The sequence below is a fragment of the Panicum virgatum genome, chromosome 5N (genome assembly GCF_016808335.1).
Source record: "Panicum virgatum strain AP13 chromosome 5N, P.virgatum_v5, whole genome shotgun sequence".
NCBI lineage: Eukaryota > Viridiplantae > Streptophyta > Magnoliopsida > Poales > Poaceae > Panicum > Panicum virgatum.
This window is the reverse complement of record NC_053149.1, coordinates 38,039,281-38,056,283: the sequence shown is the minus strand read 5'-3', so window position 1 is coordinate 38,056,283 and position 17,003 is coordinate 38,039,281. Positions and strand designations below refer to the sequence as shown.

At 50.6% G+C, this 17,003-nt stretch overlaps 1 protein-coding gene across 1 annotated transcript; it reads left to right on the top strand.

Moving 5' to 3' along the window:
- Positions 1-12,814: 12,814 nt before the first annotated feature.
- On the top strand, positions 12,815-16,456 carry LOC120676621 (paramyosin-like). The gene is made up of 3 exons (XM_039957935.1): positions 12,815-14,552; positions 14,832-15,856; positions 15,924-16,456. Exons 1-3 carry the CDS (start codon positions 13,376-13,378, stop codon positions 16,251-16,253), a joined length of 2,532 nt encoding a protein of 843 aa, XP_039813869.1. The 5' UTR covers positions 12,815-13,375; the 3' UTR covers positions 16,254-16,456.
- Positions 16,457-17,003: the final 547 nt, after the last annotated feature.

Below are 17,003 nucleotides of genomic sequence, written 5' to 3'. Positions count from 1 at the left end.
TCAGTTTTAGTGGAGAGTGTCATCACACAGTTAACAAAACTATGAACTAGGTAACTGAACCGTAGGACTGCTACGGTAATGACACTTCTCTCATATCCCATGATACTCCCTCTCTCGCTCTTATGGTATGTCAGTAAATTTAATGCTCATCACATTTTCATTGAGATTGACTTAATACGACAACACTGTCATTTGATAATAATTAATGGTTTACGGCTGAAACACACGAACCTCTCGTCTAGCATTCATGCTTTGATTTAGCTTCGTACTTTTGAGTGTGATACTGCGCATTAATTGTTCTTCGAAGGAAATGGTAGGGAGGTACACGTGTGCATCTATATCAGCTTGATCTATCAGCTAAGCTAATTAAGCTGAACCGCGCCCTGCAATCTTTTGAAACCTGGGACTAACATTAGTCTAATCTCGTCTGCCTCTCAAACCGCGCCAATATGCTTGCGCTTAAAGCTTCGGTTTCTTCCTCCTCGAAAAGATAGTTAACGAAGTCCTAGAGAACAGCCAGCGCGTTTCCCTACTGTATTTCGTCGCTGCGAATGCACAGTACAACACAAATGAGATTTTGTCATGCATGTTAATACCGATTAACTTTTGATCTAGTATTATAGACTTATAGTTGGCACCGAGCCATTTTACCACTTTCAAACTTGAAAGTCACCTTTTAGTAACGGTTGTTGTTTTGGTCCAGTACTAAAATAGAATGTCCATTTAGTACCAATTAATAACACTGACTGATACTAAAAGGTGACATTTAGTACCGATCGGTATCTTGGTCCGATACTAAATAGTCCTCCATAGGTTATTTCAAAAGGAAAATATATTCCACATAATCAAATGTGATATGTAGGTGGGATGGCAAGAAAACTGCACACGAGACTGGAGGTCGTGGATTTGAATTCTCATGGCGTGCATGCTCATTTACGTGTGATTTGTTCGTCGATTTATTTTTTCTCTATTTTTGGACGCAACTAGTACTAAATGGACCATTTAGTTTTAGGTATTTTGACCGGTACTAAATGATATCTCATTTAGTGCTGAACAACCGGTACCGTCGGACGCTCGGTACTAAATAGGGGCACTTCTAGTTGGGCAAAAAAGATAATAATACTGCTTGGATGGTCCAAGAAGATCCACCTGTCAAAGTTGACGACGATACAGTTTTTTTTACTGCATATATACTTGCCCTTGATTGTTGCTCTATATATTGTACTATGAGGATGTTTGGACCCAAGTGCTAATACCAAAAATGCTAAACTTTAGTACTAGTTAATTCAAATAGGAGTACTAATGAGGTGAGTTAAACAAGATTTAAAAATTTTAGGAAAAACATGAGTGCTAATAGGTCTAATGTTAGCACTTAATTTTAGATCCTCGCAGAGGACAGGCATGAGAAAATGATGTACAATGGACCGCACGCACGATATATTTATCTTGCCAATCCTAGCTAGCTCACACATGTGTGCTGGCCAAGCACGTACGTACTTTAGCTGGGGCCTTTCCCATGATCCGTCGGCGTCGTCGAAAATGAAATCTCCGCGGGATGAGCCGAAGTTTCGCAGAGCAAGCGGTGGCCACCATGATGGATTATTGACCAAGTGCGAGCATCCGACGAGCACACATGGGCGGGGGGCCGCGCCATTTTCGGAAAGAAATCAACAAGACCCTGTGACTGTTAGTGTGAAATTATATCCTCTCCGAACAAAATCGGATATTTAACTTGTAACTTTGCAAAATCGTTTACTTATTAGCCCCCTCAGCTGGTTTTGCATAGAGGTTTCAGCCACGTGGCATGCTGAGCTGTACGAAATGATGAGTTGAACTGACTAAGATGTGGATTCCACTTGTAAGTGAGATGTTCTTCTCTGCTCGCTTCTTCTCTCCCTCCCCTCCCAGTCTCCCACCGGTCCTCTTTCGCAGCCGCTAATACGCTCGTGGGACCCTGACCTGACCTTGACCCGCCACCATGGACATAGAGCACGAGCCCGCACCCGAGCATGGATGAGGCGGCGGACACAGGGAGCGCATGCGCCTCTGTATCGGCTTCCGTGGCGAGCTCGAGGTCCGACGGGGCTCCGCCGCTATGGTGGTGATTGTAGACTACCCCTCCGCACTGTAGTGGCGGTCATAGACTACCCCTCCGCTACTACAGTGGCGGCCACGCCATCATCAAGGACAGGGTCGTCGCCGCGGTGGGCGAGGCGCGTTCATGGCTACGGCGTCACTCCTGCACCGCACCATCGTCGCTATCGATCGGCATGCACTTGGCGCGGGGAGAAAGGAGAGAAAAAGATGTAGTAGAATAAGATAGGAAGTTATCCACTTACAAGCGGATCCCACATGTCAGTCACTCCGACTTAGCATTTCATCTAGCTCAGCATGCCATGTGTCTAAAAGTGCTATGCAAAATTAGTTGAGGGGCTAAGTAAATGGTTTTGTGAAATTAGAGGGGTTAAATATCTGATTTTTTATTCAGAGGTGATATATTGTCCGATCCCAATAGTTAGAGGGTGGAGACTTCTTCCCGCCATTCTGTAAAGCAAGGTAGCGCCAGCCAGAGGATACATGTGTTAGAAATCTAGGCAATTTTCGGTATATTTTAATTCCAAAATTAGATGTATAAACTAGCAATATTTCTATGACTTTAAGGAGAAAAAGTAAACATGTGAACATGTTTATACTTATCACACATATAAGCATAAACAATATAAATAACCAAAGTTTTAGGGAGTACCCTAAAGCGGGGCCGTTGCCGGAGGCATTGGCTGCGCTGTTACCAACTGGAGTAGACATCTACTCGGTTGGCCTCAGTCGAAGTAGTCGAACTAAATCGGTGCAGGAAGATGTTCGCAGTGCAGTCCCACGAACGGTCACCAAGATGTAGTCGGCCTCAGTCGAAGTAGTCGAACTAAATCGGTGCAGGAAGATGTTCGCAGTGCAGTCCCACGAACGGTCACCAAGATGTAGTCGACGTAGTCGTTCGGCCACCAGAATGTAGTCGACGTAGTTGTTCGGCTCGTCCACCAGGAAGTAGTCGTACAATCGGGCAAAGCCTTAGTATTTTTGAGCAGTCACGCTAAAGCGTTACCCAAAAACCTGATTGCCCGCCTATCCCGTGCAGGATCTCAAGGCGAGCAAGGTTTCGGAGGCCTGCTCACGCTAATTCTGTGCGCGCAGAGATTAGCGTTGGGGAACTCAGTTGTTGCAACTGGAGAGGGAGAAGAGAGGAGCCGAGTTGCCTCAGTGCTCTGGTGCAGGATGGATGAGGGGCATGGCACTCCTTATATAGTGACTCAGGTGCTCAGGTTCGTTGAACCTGGACACCATCAGAGTCATTTAGGTGATGCGGTTATGGCCATTAATTACAGATTTAATTGCACGTTTAATCGCACGATTAATTGCTGTCAACGGCAAAATAGCCATCACATCACACCGCGCCACGCCATGCCGCGCCGCGCCGCGCCGCACCGCCCGTCCGGCCGGCCGCGCCTCGCCTCGCCTCGGCCTCGGCCTCGGCCTCGGCCACGGCCACGGCCACGGCCACGGCCACGGCCACGGCCACGGCCACGGCCCGGCCCGGCCCGGCCCGGCTCGGCGAGGCGAGCGAGCGCGCGCGCGCGTGTGGTTCACCGTCCTCCTCTTACCGGCTTCACAAGTGGTGTACAAGAAGTCCACCTTTTAAGTCGGTTGAGATCCTCCTCAATTCCCGGTACGGAATTAAACATTGATTCCCTAGCATTAATAGTGGGCTTTAAATTCTTTTATTGCTTTAGAATAAATGGGCCAAGCCCATTACTCCAACAATCCCCACCAAGAAATTCAAGCCACACTAGAAATACCCTCATTCTCTCTTTGATATACCAGTATTCGACAGAGACTGTTAAGTTGAACTTCCATCTAGGACAAAGGCTACACTTATTCACAACTGTGCAATGGACTATGCCTTGAATTGTCAGTTTTGTGCAAACAAGTTTGACCAGAGCCCTACACTGGTACTAGGCTGCAAAAGCATCCCCGCGGTTTGGAGCTTATAAGTCATACTCCAGGCCCTTCATGAGTTTCTAGAGAATACCCAATTCTCATAGACCATGACCAGTGGTCAAACTCATATAGGTGTGTTCCTTTCAGATGTTCTGTAGAACAACATCTTTTGTTTCAAGAAAACAACTCATTTGTTTAAAAGAAACCACCTGGCACACATTAAGGTATAGACCAACCTGCCATACAGATTAGAAGAGAAATGCACCTTATATACGGAATGAGCCCTTTTCACAAAGGTTCTCTTCTCACAGTCAGACTTTAGTTTTGTTTCACCATCCTAATTCACGGGATCTCCGATCACATAGGACAGGTTTCCACTATAGAATGACTCACGTGGGTCTCAAGCCCAATTCCATAGATGCATTGTCTATCACATTTCGTGAAAGACCCTTTGTAAACTGATCTGCCAGATTTTTAGCCGTCTGAACATAGTCCAGGGCTATAACTCCGGAGTTTCTCAATTTTCTGACAGATTTCAACCGCCTTTTCACATGTCTAGATGACTTCATGTTATCCTTTGAACTATTCACCTTGACAATTACCGTTTGATTGTCACAGTTCATTAGGATTGCCGGTAACGGTTTTTCAACTATCGGCAAGTCCATAAGGAGCTCACGAAGCCACTCAGCCTCAACAGTGGCGGTATCTAATACTGTGAGTTCTGCTTCCATAGTTGACCTCGTTAAGATGGTCTGCTTGCAAGACTTCCAGGAAACAGCTCCACCACCAAGTGTAAACACATATCCACTTGTGGCCTTTATCTCATCAGCATCAGAAATCCAATTTGAATCACTATACCCTTCTAGTACCCTTGGGTACCCGGTGTAGTGAATTCCATAGTTCATTGTCCCCTTCAGATAGCGCATTACTCTTTCAAGACCCTTCCAATGATCATCTCCCGGGTTTGAAACAAACCGGCTCAGTTTGCTTACAGCAAACGAGATATCAGGTCTTGTAGCGCTCGCTAAATACATTAATGAACCAATGATCTGAGAATATCTCAGCTGATCTCGCATTATCCTTTTGTTCTTTCTAAGAATTAAACTGGCATCATATGGTGTTGAGACAGGTTTATAGTCACTATAACCAAAGCGACTTAACACCTTCTCCACATAGTGAGACTGTGTAAGAATCACCCCACCATTGATCTCTTTTACCAGCTTTATATTAAGGATAACATCAGCTTCTCCCAGATCCTTCATCTCAAAATTTTGAGATAAAAACTCTTTGACTTCCTTAATCACATTAAGGCTAGTGCCAAAGATCAGTATGTCATCCACATACAAGCACAAAATCACTCCTTCAGCCCCACCATAGCGATAGTACACACATCTGTCAGCTTCGTTCACAACAAAGCCGGCAGAGGTCAAAGTTCTATCAAACTTTTCATGCCACTGCTTAGGCGCTTGCTTGAGACCATATAAAGATTTTAACAACTTACAAACCATTCCTTCTTGACCCTTTGATACAAACCCATCCGGCTGATCCATATAGATCTCCTCTTCTAACTCTCCATTGAGGAAAGCCGTCTTAACGTCCATCTGATGAACGAGAAGACCATAAGAGGCTGCCAAGGAAAGTAACACTCGAATTGTGGTCAATCGGGCAACTGGTGAATAAGTGTCAAAGAAATCTTCTCCTTCTTTTTGTGTATAACCCTTGGCCACAAGCCTAACCTTGTACTTTTCAATAGTACCATCTGGCCTAAGCTTTTTCTTGAACACCCACTTGCATCCAACCGGTTTACATCCATAAGGACGTTCAACGACCTCCCAGGTTCCATTAGACATAATAGAATCCATCTCACTCCTTACTGCTTCCTTCCAATAGTCAGCATCAGGAGATGAATATGCCTCTTCAATGGTTCTGGGTGTATCATCTATGAGGTATACAATGAAATCATCACCAAAAGACTTTACAGTCCTTTGTCTCTTGCTCTTTCTCGGAGCATCATTGTTATCCTCCTCAGAATTTTCTACAAGTGTATGTTCATTGTGTTCTATCGGCTCAGCAGAGCCATCATCCTTGATGAACTCTTGCCTAGATGAACTTGTTTCATCTCTCATGGGAAAAATGTTTTCAAAAAATGTAGCATCTCTGGACTCCATTATAGTACCAACATGCATGTCAGGTACTCCAGATTTCACTATTAAAAATCTATATCCAACGCTGTGAATAGCATAACCTAGAAAGATACAATCCACAGTTTTAGGTCCAAGCTTACGTTTCTTGGTTATTGGCACACTCACTTTTGCCAAACAACCCCATGTACGTAAGTATGACAGTGTTGGCCTTTTCTTCTCCCATTCCTCGAAAGGAGTTATCTCTTTATTCTTTGTAGGAACACGGTTTAGGACATGACATGCAGTCAATATAGCCTCACCCCACCATTCCTTGGAAAGTCCCGCTGTATCTAACATGGCGTTAACCAAATCCGTTAGAGTGCGGTTCTTTCTTTCGGCAACCCCATTTGACTGAGGTGAATAGGGAGGCGTCCTCTCATGAATAATACCATGTTCCTCGCAAAATAAAGTGAATAAATTTGAGAAATACTCGCCACCACGATCTGACCTAACTCTTTTGATCTTTCTCTCAAGTTGGTTTTCTACTTCAGCTTTATAGATTTTAAAGTAGTGTAAAGCTTCATCTTTTGACTTCAACAAATAGATGTAACAAAATCTAGTACTATCATCAATCAAAGTCATGAAATATTTTTTACCACCTTTTGTCAACACTCCATTCATTTCGCACAAATCGGAATGAATTAATTCTAAGGGTGCCAAGCTCCTTGCCTCCGCGGTCTTATGAGGCTTACGAGTTTGTTTTGATTCAACACATACATGACACTTAGAATTTTTGACAAAAGTGAACTTTGGAATTAAGCTCAAATTAGCTAAGCGCATCATACAACCAAAATTAACGTGACAAAGCCTCGAATGCCAAACATTTGTTTCATCAACGTTAATAACATTGTATGCAATTTTATTACAAACATCTGACAAAGAAAGACGGAACAAACCTCCGCTTTCATAACCTTTTCCAACAAAAGTACCAAACTTAGACAAGATACATTTATTGGACTCAAAGACTAATTTGAAACCATCTCTACACAGTAGAGAGCCGCTGACTAAATTCTTCTTGATGGTGGGGACATGCTGCACGTTCTTCAGCTGCACGGTCTTCCCCGAAGTAAACTTCAGATTTACCGTACCAACACCAAGAACACGCGCATGTGATCCGTTCCCCATCAGCAAGGAGGAAGTCCCGCCGGTCTGGTAAGAAGAGAACAAAGAAGCATCAGCACAAACATGAATATTAGCACCAGTATCAACCCACCACTCGGGTGAACCAAAGACTGAAAGAACAGTAGGTAATAAATTACCGTACCCCGAAGTTCCTCCAGGCTCGCTAATAACCATGTTGGCGGAGTTGTTGCCTTTGCGGTTCGGACACTTTGCAGCAAAGTGATCCGTACTAGCGCACACATAGCAAGCTCCCGTCTTCTTCTTCTTCTTAAAAGTGGTTGTCTTCTTAGTCTTTGGTTGGTTCTGCGGTGGCTTTTTCTTGTTCTTGTTGAAGTTGTTCTTCTGAACAAGATTGGCACTTGAAGCACCAACAACTCCTTTCCCACGTATGTCCTTTGCTCTCGCCTTCTCCTCAACATCAAGAGTCCCTATGAGTCCATCTATTGTGAACTCCTGTCTCTTATGTTTTAGAGAAGTAGCAAAGTCCCTCCAAGAAGGTGGCAGCTTAGAGATTATACCTCCAGCCACAAACTTATTGGGTAACACACATGGGGACTCTTTGCTGCAATTTTTGAGATCTTTTGCCAGAGTATGTATTTCATGAGCCTGTTCCACTACAGAACGGTCTTCGACCATCCTGTACTCAAGGAACTGCTCCATGATATACAACTCACTCCCGGCGTCAGATACTCCATATTGAGCCTCAAGAGCATCCCACAAAGCTTTGCCAGTTGGCAGCCGGATATAAGAATCCACCAGGTTATCACCGAGAACACTAATGATCAAGCCTCGAAAGAGGATATCAGCCTCATCGAACGCACTCCCTTCCTCTGGAGAGAATTGTTCAGGCTTACCCTCTTTCACATGGATCACTCTCGATAGTGTTAACCACAGTATAAGCCGCTCTTGCCAACGTTTGTAATTTGAACCATCAAAAGGTGATGGTTTGATTGATGCAGCAAAGCTAGATACCGAAAGCCTATTAACACAATCAGGTTTTTGGATTGTTAGAAATCTAGGCAATTTTCGGTATATTTTAATTCCAAAATTAGATGTATAAACTAGCAATATTTCTATGACTTTAAGGAGAAAAAGTAAACATGTGAACATGTTTATACTTATCACACATATAAGCATAAACAATATAAATAACCAAAGTTTTAGGGAGTACCCTAAAGCGGGGCCGTTGCCGGAGGCATTGGCTGCGCTGTTACCAACTGGAGTAGACATCTACTCGGTTGGCCTCAGTCGAAGTAGTCGAACTAAATCGGTGCAGGAAGATGTTCGCAGTGCAGTCCCACGAACGGTCACCAAGATGTAGTCGGCCTCAGTCGAAGTAGTCGAACTAAATCGGTGCAGGAAGATGTTCGCAGTGCAGTCCCACGAACGGTCATCAAGATGTAGTCGACGTAGTCGTTCGGCCACCAGAATGTAGTCGACGTAGTTGTTCGGCTCGTCCACCAGGAAGTAGTCGTACAATCGGGCAAAGCCTTAGTATTTTTGAGCAGTCACGCTAAAGCGTTACCCAAAAACCTGATTGCCCGCCTATCCCGTGCAGGATCTCAAGGCGAGCAAGGTTTCGGAGGCCTGCTCACGCTAATTCTGTGCGCGCAGAGATTAGCGTTGGGGAACTCAGTTGTTGCAACTGGAGAGGGAGAAGAGAGGAGCCGAGTTGCCTCAGTGCTCTGGTGCAGGATGGATGAGGGGCATGGCACTCCTTATATAGTGACTCAGGTGCTCAGGTTCGTTGAACCTGGACACCATCAGAGTCATTTAGGTGATGCGGTTATGGCCATTAATTACAGATTTAATTGCACGTTTAATCGCACGATTAATTGCTGTCAACGGCAAAATAGGGGCATGGCACTCCTTATATAGTGACTCAGGTGCTCAGGTTCGTTGAACCTGGACACCATCAGAGTCATTTAGGTGATGCGGTTATGGCCATTAATTACAGATTTAATTGCACGTTTAATCGCACGATTAATTGCTGTCAACGGCAAAATACGCCGCGCCGCGCCGCGCCGCGCCGCGGCCACGGCCACGGCCCGGCCCGGCGAGGCGAGCGAGCGCGCGCGCGCGTGTGGTTCACCGTCCTCCTCTTACCGGCTTCACAAGTGGTGTACAAGAAGTCCACCTTTTAAGTCGGTTGAGATCCTCCTCAATTCCCGGTACGGAATTAAACATTGATTCCCTAGCATTAATAGTGGGCTTTAAATTCTTTTATTGCTTTAGAATAAATGGGCCAAGCCCATTACTCCAACAACATGCACCCCGTATTTATTACAGTAGTAGAGAACACGTATGGCGACCCACGACATGTCGTCGTGACCGACCTGACCTTATTACAGGGAGCGAGGAGCGAGCTCTTGATTTGTTGGGTTGGTTTCAAGGAATCGGTCCCTGCGCGTGATGGTGGTAGTGCGGAAGCAAGGCAGATGCAGCAAACATAGTTTCCACTACTTTCTAGCTCCAATTCTTGCTTAGGAGACACGTTTTGTGCTGTCCGCTCTGATACAATACTTGGTATGTTTATTTCGCTCTCACCCCAATCATCATCTATCTCCGAGAGAGACCAGATGACAAAACGGGCACTGTGCACTGCAATTTCGCGTCATGCACTGTCCACATGCTACATAGGATGAGAGGGATGGCCCAAGCTAGAGTACTATCTCTACAAAACGCCACATTATTTGGAACGCGTCGCGTAGCGTACGTACAAGCATATATGTCCCTCCAGCTCCTATCCAAAGACAGATGCATGCATGCCCACTCCAATCATGCATTATTTGGAACAACACCAGCAGCGTGCAGTCTGGTGTGAGTTAAGTCGGAATTGAACGAACATGCATGCTAGCTTGCTGCAATTGCCTTCTCACTGGCTAGTACAACTTGTGTGGATCGATCGGATCGGAGGAAGAGAATTATATATTGAATGAGCAAGCATATATTATATTTCGTCGGCTTTTAATTTCTATGTTTCGTTGTTGTATGCCCGAATCATCGGGTGTGTATGAGAAGGAAGAAATGTCGCCAGCGGTAGCGGAGACCAGGCAACAATTATGCATCAAGTACGCTGCAAAAGGATCGTTGTCTGCTACCACGGTAGATGAGGTCTTGAGGTCTTGTCTGCCTCCAACTAAACTTGATAGATACTCGACGTACATCGAGGTTATCAATTTCAAAATATTTACTCGCCGATCTTATGACTGCTGGTGATTGTTCTCTTCATTTCGAAAGGCTTTAAATATGCCGCATGGTGTGATTTTGAAAGGATAAAAAAAGGCAACACAAGGCATATATATTAGGTACTTAGAGTAACTCTTAATGCATAGGATCCAGGTGTGGCCTATTTACCTTGGTGAAATTCCTACAATATATATACTCTAAGGTGGAGCCCACATCTCAGGATATATAAGATGGCAAAGCTTCCATCCAAAGACGATGAACGTTCAGAGTAACTACAGTGGCAGAGCATCTGCCTATGCAGCAACGACAAAACATCCGTTAGAGGAATGATACAATGGTCGCAAAACAGTGGCGGACCCAGCACTAGGGCCACTAGCGCTATTGCTCTAGTCTTAGCCCTTAATTATAGTGGACAAAATACTATTTGTTCTATAGCCAAGAAAAAAATTCTGATGTCTAATGTAATGACCCTAGTTTTTGGTGAATCCTGGGTCCGCCCCTGTCGCAAAGCATCCATGGGGGGTAGTAAAGCATCTACCGTACCCGAAGTAACTGAACTAACAGACCCACATGACCTAGCCACACCGGCACGATAGGGTAGATCATGGTGGAGAGAAGATATGAAGCACATGCAGGCAAAGCTGCAGAAGGCTGGCTGCACTGCGACTAACAACAACACCAACGCCTCGAATTGGGGCTTCCAGGATGGTAGCGGCACCATATATAGGGGCCCACATTGGCGGCAGGTGGCCCTAACCGTAGCACCGGTCACCAGTGAAGAGGCCGTCGATGATGGGGGGCGGCAACCCCGGGCGCGGCGCTTCCCAGGCACGAGACTGCACCGCACTGCCCACACCGACCACCAGCGCCACCTCGCCGTGGTCGGGACGTCTCAGCCACCGTCAACGACCTCCAACACAACGCCGGTGGTCGGTGACCGCGAACGTGGAGAGAGGGCCGGCCCCTCGGCGACTCTCACCGAGGGAGAAGGGGCATGACCAGATTCGGCGAGGGTGAGTCCGGCCCCTGGCGGCCGGTGGCGATGAACGACATAGCAACAATCACGATCTAGGTTTAAAGCCGTGGAGGAGAGAGGGAGGAAAGGAGCAGAGGCCCCCCTCCCACCCCACCCCGAGTCGCTAAAAGAGGGCGACGCGGGGGAGGTGGGGCTGTTCCATCTGTTTTAGTTTTTCATGTTGGATTTACATGTTACAAACTGTGTTGATATCTTAACATGAGTGGCTTTATTGTTTTCTTTTTTTATGCTTGGTTGTAATAGACAATGTTGGATGTAAACAAATACAACAAAATAGACTTAAGTATGTACAATGTTCACTGAGGAGATTGGGAACTCTAGCTAGTGGCACTACTAAAAAGAACGGGAGCCAAAGTGCAAATGACTGTAGTGACACAAGGACACTAGGACGGGATGCATTTCATTCTCTTATCTATAGCCGCCGGCCATATTCATCCATGGACGGTTTCGCCGAAGCCTAGCAGCCTGTTGAATATGTACTGTTCGCCAAGTTGTTGGTTCACAGATCACAATGGATGCTTGCCGCTGGGGCCATACTTTGGGTCGGCGAAGTACTCGTAGCAACTTTTGAACATTGAACCGTGCAGGATCTTTTGTACTGGCAGCTAGCGGTAGACTAGCGGTAGTACTAGGGACAAAGATGCTGGTTGTACCGGACTACCAACCAGCAGCATCTTTGAATTGTGATGCTACATTACTAGTAGGCCACTGACTAACCATCCTTTTACCACCAGGGCCGGATCCTGGCGGGCGTGGGACAAGAAAAGCGCCTTTTGGAGGCCACATGCCAAGCAATGCAGACTGCAGAGCTTGTTGATCCGGGAATGGAGCCGGCCCCAGGGGCAGAGGCACCGGAGATAAAAGAGGTCCCTTTGACAGCGAGAAAGAAAGAAGGCTGGGCGGGGGCAGAAGCAAAAGCTGCTGTCCTGTTGGTATTGGATGGTAGGCTGGCAGGGTTGTTTTGACCTCTGACAGAGGAGAAAGATGCCTGCTTTGCTCTTGCTGTCTGTTCTTCCTCCCAAAAAGAACCTAACGGCCAAAACTAAAAAGGAAGGAAGGGTTGAGGGTTAGTTTTCTGGTTGGTTGCCGTGGATGTCAGATGGCTGAAACCAAAGGTCTCGCCAAGTCTGGCGAATGGCGATGGATGAACAAGGATTACTTGATGCGGGATTGATTCAGCGCATGGAGCAGTATAACAAGCGGTATGCATTTGTACCGGAAGATAACATGCACGGTGTTGGATCCCATCGTCGTTACAATTCAGATTGATCGCCCGTATATGTATCCTCAAAGTTAGTATCTCTGTTGATAAATTTGTTGATGCCGAGCTTATTAAAAAAAAGGGGCAGGCGAACTAGACGACAGAGGCGTTCCACTCCAGTACAAGTACAAGCTAGTCTAGTCTCCCATGCTGTTGTCCACTAAAGAAGCAAAGCAAGCGAAGCGATGGAGCTGAGCTCGCATTCCTTCGTGCGCTGGCCGTTGCGCTCCATTTGGAATCCCTGCTCCCCACATTGACCGCCTCCGTACCAGCGACAGCCTTTCCCTCAACTCACTCAATCATCCGCTGCCAACGCAATTCTCCTCCGCAGGCCCCATCGCTTTGATCCATCCTTGCCACTTTGCAGCTCGCGTCGATTCCCCCTTTCTCCTCCCCGATCGCCCGCCGCCGTCATGCCCGCCGCGGCGCCGCCGGGCCGCCACTGCTCCCGCCGCTCGAGACTCGCGGCACTGCTGGCTATCTGGCAGTGACAGGACAGGAGCTATTTCTTTGGCTCAGTGATCCGCTGCTTCGGTTCCAGTCTCACTCAGTACGAGTCAAGAACCAGCGAGGAAGTCCGCGGGTGCTGCGATGGCCGCTGATCACGCGCTGCCATTGGCGCCGGCGGCGTCGTCGTCCTCGGCGGCCGTTTCGATGCACCGCGCCGCTGGCTACTGCGTCGGCTTTTCTTGCGCCCTCGCCGCTCTAGGAGCGCAGGGGCGGGCCGCCGGCGGGTGCGATCTTGGCGCCAGGCGCCGGGGGTGCCGGTGGTCGCGCGCCAGGGAGCTCGCGCTGCAGGAGAAGGTCGCCGCGCTGGAGCGCCAGGTCGAGGAGCTCCGGCACCGGCGGGCGGAGGACGCCAAGGCCAACGAGAAGGTGGCGGGCATCTTCTCGTCCCACGAGCAGCGGTGGCTCGCCGAGCGCAAGTCCCTGCGGCGGCAGGTGCACGCCGTCGTCGCCGCGGCGCGCGCGCGCGAGGCCAAGCGCGAGGAGGAGGCCGCGGAGCTCCAGCGGCAGCTGGAGGAGCAGCGGGACGCGGCGGCGCTCAAGGACACGGCCCTGGAGCAGGAGATTCAGAGGCGGGAAGGCGCGGAGGAGCGGCTGCGCGTCGCGGAGCAGGCGGCGGAGGAGCTGCGGGAGCGCGCCGGGAAGGAGGCGGCGGAGCACGCCGCGGAGCTGCGGAAGCATAAGGCGGCGTTCGTGGAGCTCGCGTCCGCGCAGCGGCAGCTGGAGGCGGACCTGGCGCGCGCCGCGCGCCTCGCGGACACGGCGGAGGCCGAGCTCCGGGAGGCCCTGGAGCGCCGCGACGAGGCGGCCTCCGCGGCCGCGGACCTCTCCGCCGAGGCCGCGCTCCTGCGCCGGGACGCGGACCACAAGGACAAGATCCTCTCCGCGATGCTGCGCAAGTCCAAGATCGACATGGAGGACAGGGAGATGCTGGTGCGGGAGGTGAAGATGAGCAAGGCCAGGCGGAAGCAGGCCGAGCTCGAGGCCGAGCGGTGGCGAAAGATGTGGGAGTCCCGCGGCCACCGCCGGGGCTCCTCCAGGTCGTCGGCTCGGTGCGCGGCCGAGCAGCCGCAGCCGGCCGGGTGCTCCGACAAGCTGCTGGCCCCCGACGCCACGGCGCGCGAGACCAGCCACACCAAGATACTGTTCGTGGACCACGTTGAGGGCGACGGCAAGAAGGACCACCGGCCGGCGACGGCGAAGGAGCTGACCACCATTGAATGCGTCGACCGCTATGCCAGCCACGTCGACGACAAGCCCGGTATGTCCACCTGCTCTGTCCTGTACTCTGCTTGCTTCTGCTCACTGAATGGTAGGAGTACTCCGACTGATCTGGTCAGCACATGCTCACCAATGCTGCCAGGATTCAATTGAAAAAAGTTTGTTTTTGTTGTGTTCTAACATGCTGTGTCGAGAAAAAAACAACACCACCGTCTTCCAAACTAATTGTCAGACAGGCATTAGAAATGGCGAAGAAACAGCAGTTTTTCAGATCCCAGAGTTCTCTGACAATGCAAATCTTGATTTGTACGGCGTGCAGCCGTGGAGGAGTACCAGGGCCTGCAGGAGTGGTTCCAGATGGAGACGGAGAAGTACACGGCCATGATCAAGCACCGGCACGCCGCGGAGATCGAGGCGTTCACGGAGCAGCTCCGGCTCAAGGACGAGAAGCTGGAGGCGTTCCGGTGGCGGGCGGTGAGCATGGACGTCGAGGCGGCGCGGCTCCGGTCCCGGATCCAAGAGCTGGAGGCGCGGCTGGCGCAGCACGAGAAGCACAGCGCCGGGGTGGAGGCCCTGCTCCTGGACAGGGAGAACGAGAACAGGGCACTCAAGGAGCGGCTGGAGGCGCTCCAGGCGCAGGCACTCGGCGTGGTGATCTGCACGGCGGCCGGTGACCAGGCCGCCGCTGCCGACCGCTGCATCCCATGCTCACCCGTGAAGATCCATAGAACAATGTCGGCAGAAGCCGAGCGGCTGTCATCCGGCAGCGCGCGGCATCATCAAGAGACCAAGCTGGACGAGCGCGAGCCAGTTGACGGAGCGCGAGGCGCGTTCAACGTGGTGGCAGCGGAGGCGCTTGTCGTTCCGGTCCGGGATCTCGCGTGCGCCGCGGCGGCGACGTCGACGGAGCACGACGCCCCGGCCCGGCAGTCATTCAGGTCCGAGACCGAGGGGGAGAAGGAGGTCTACACCGACCCCGGCAACGCGGAGACGCAGGCCAGCACGAGCAGCTGCTCCCGGGACCGGGAGGTGGTGGTGACATCCGAGCTCGCGCTCGTGGCCGTGCCGCCTGACCAGAAGACGAACTCTGCCGGGAAGACGGACATCCACGCCCTGGCGGTGTCGTACAAGATCAAGCGGCTGAAGCAGCAGCTGCAGGTGCTCGAGAAGCTGGCCGCGGAAAGCAAGGAGGAGGCCGCGGCGGCGAAGCCGTCGGGGAGCGAAGCCAGCAGCAGCAGGCAGCATCCGAGGACGAGGTACCAGACGATGATGTCCTTCCTGAGCAAGCACATCAAGCGCTACCAGTCCCTCGACGACAAGATCGACGACCTCTGCGCAAGGATGGTACGTACGGAAAACAAATTTGAATTCAGGCCCCATCATCTTCAATACGAATGTTTCTGCATTTCAGGAGGAGGGCAAGAGGAGCGTGGGGCGGCGGCACGGCGGCGGGGAGCAGAGCGCGGCGCTGGGGCAGTTCCTGGAGGAGACGTTCCAGCTGCAGCGGTTCATGGTGGCCACGGGGCAGAAGCTGCTGGAGACGCAGTCCAGGATCGCGCCGGGCCTCAGCCGCGGCGGCGGCGGCAGCGGCGGGGACGGCGTGGACATGAAGAGGCTGATGGACGTGGCCGGGGCGCTGCTGAGGGACGTGCAGCGGGGGCTGGAGGTGCGCATCGCGCGGATCATCGGGGACCTCGAGGGCACGCTCACCTTCCACGGCATCCTCCGCAGCTCGCGCTGATCTCTGTGTTGCGTGGTTCTCTGTGTTCCGTGACTTGATCCATGATGCGTTAGAAGGGACGTGCTTGATCTTAGATCAAGGGAGGTTTGAAGTGAACTAATGGCAGCAGCACGTTGGCCTTCCGGACAAAGTCAATTTTGTTGCAGTAAATGTTGGGGTTCATGGCTATTGAGATTTGATATCAATCTCACTTCAACTGATCAGAGACACGATCCACTGGTCAAAGTATATATGCCGGGATGGTTCACGGTGAGAGCCTAGCGAGCAGGTCGCCACTGCCATCGCCGGCGCCGCCACACGCCGAGTCCCTTGGGGGTATAGTTTTCCAAATGGGCCGGGCATAATGGGCGGCCTGAGGCACGACCCTAAAAAGCACGACCCTAGCCTGGTCCTATGCTCGATCAATAGTGCCTCGGTCCGGCTCAGCCCGATAGGGCATTAGTGTTTGGGCTGCCACCCTGGCCCATAGTGCTGGCTCGAAGCACGGCACGATAATGGGCCAGCCCGATAGCGGCCCAGCCTGCCAGCGCCGCCCTCTCCACCGGGCCACCCCCGCTCCTCACCGACCGTTGGATGCCCCCTGGGCCCCTCCCCGGCCATTGGATTTGCCCGTTGGGGGACCGGCTTATATAAGCCGTGGCTCGAAACCCTAGCCCCCAATCCCCCATTCTCTCTCACTCTCGACCTCTTGTCTCTCCTCTTTGCTTGCCGCCCAGTCGCCTCTCCTATCCGGCGGCGGTAGCGACGAGC

What these genes read in the sequence shown, in the direction of transcription:
- LOC120676621 (XM_039957935.1), top strand. Translation starts at nt 13,376, where the DNA reads ATGGCCGCTGATCACGCGCTGCCATTGGCGCCGGCGGCGTCGTCGTCC. An exon ending in CCACGTCGACGACAAGCCCG is followed by an intron (nt 14,553 to 14,831) that starts GTATGTCCACCT and finishes TACGGCGTGCAG; the next exon opens with CCGTGGAGGAGTACCAGGGC. An exon ending in ACGACCTCTGCGCAAGGATG is followed by an intron (nt 15,857 to 15,923) that starts GTACGTACGGAA and finishes TCTGCATTTCAG; the next exon opens with GAGGAGGGCAAGAGGAGCGT.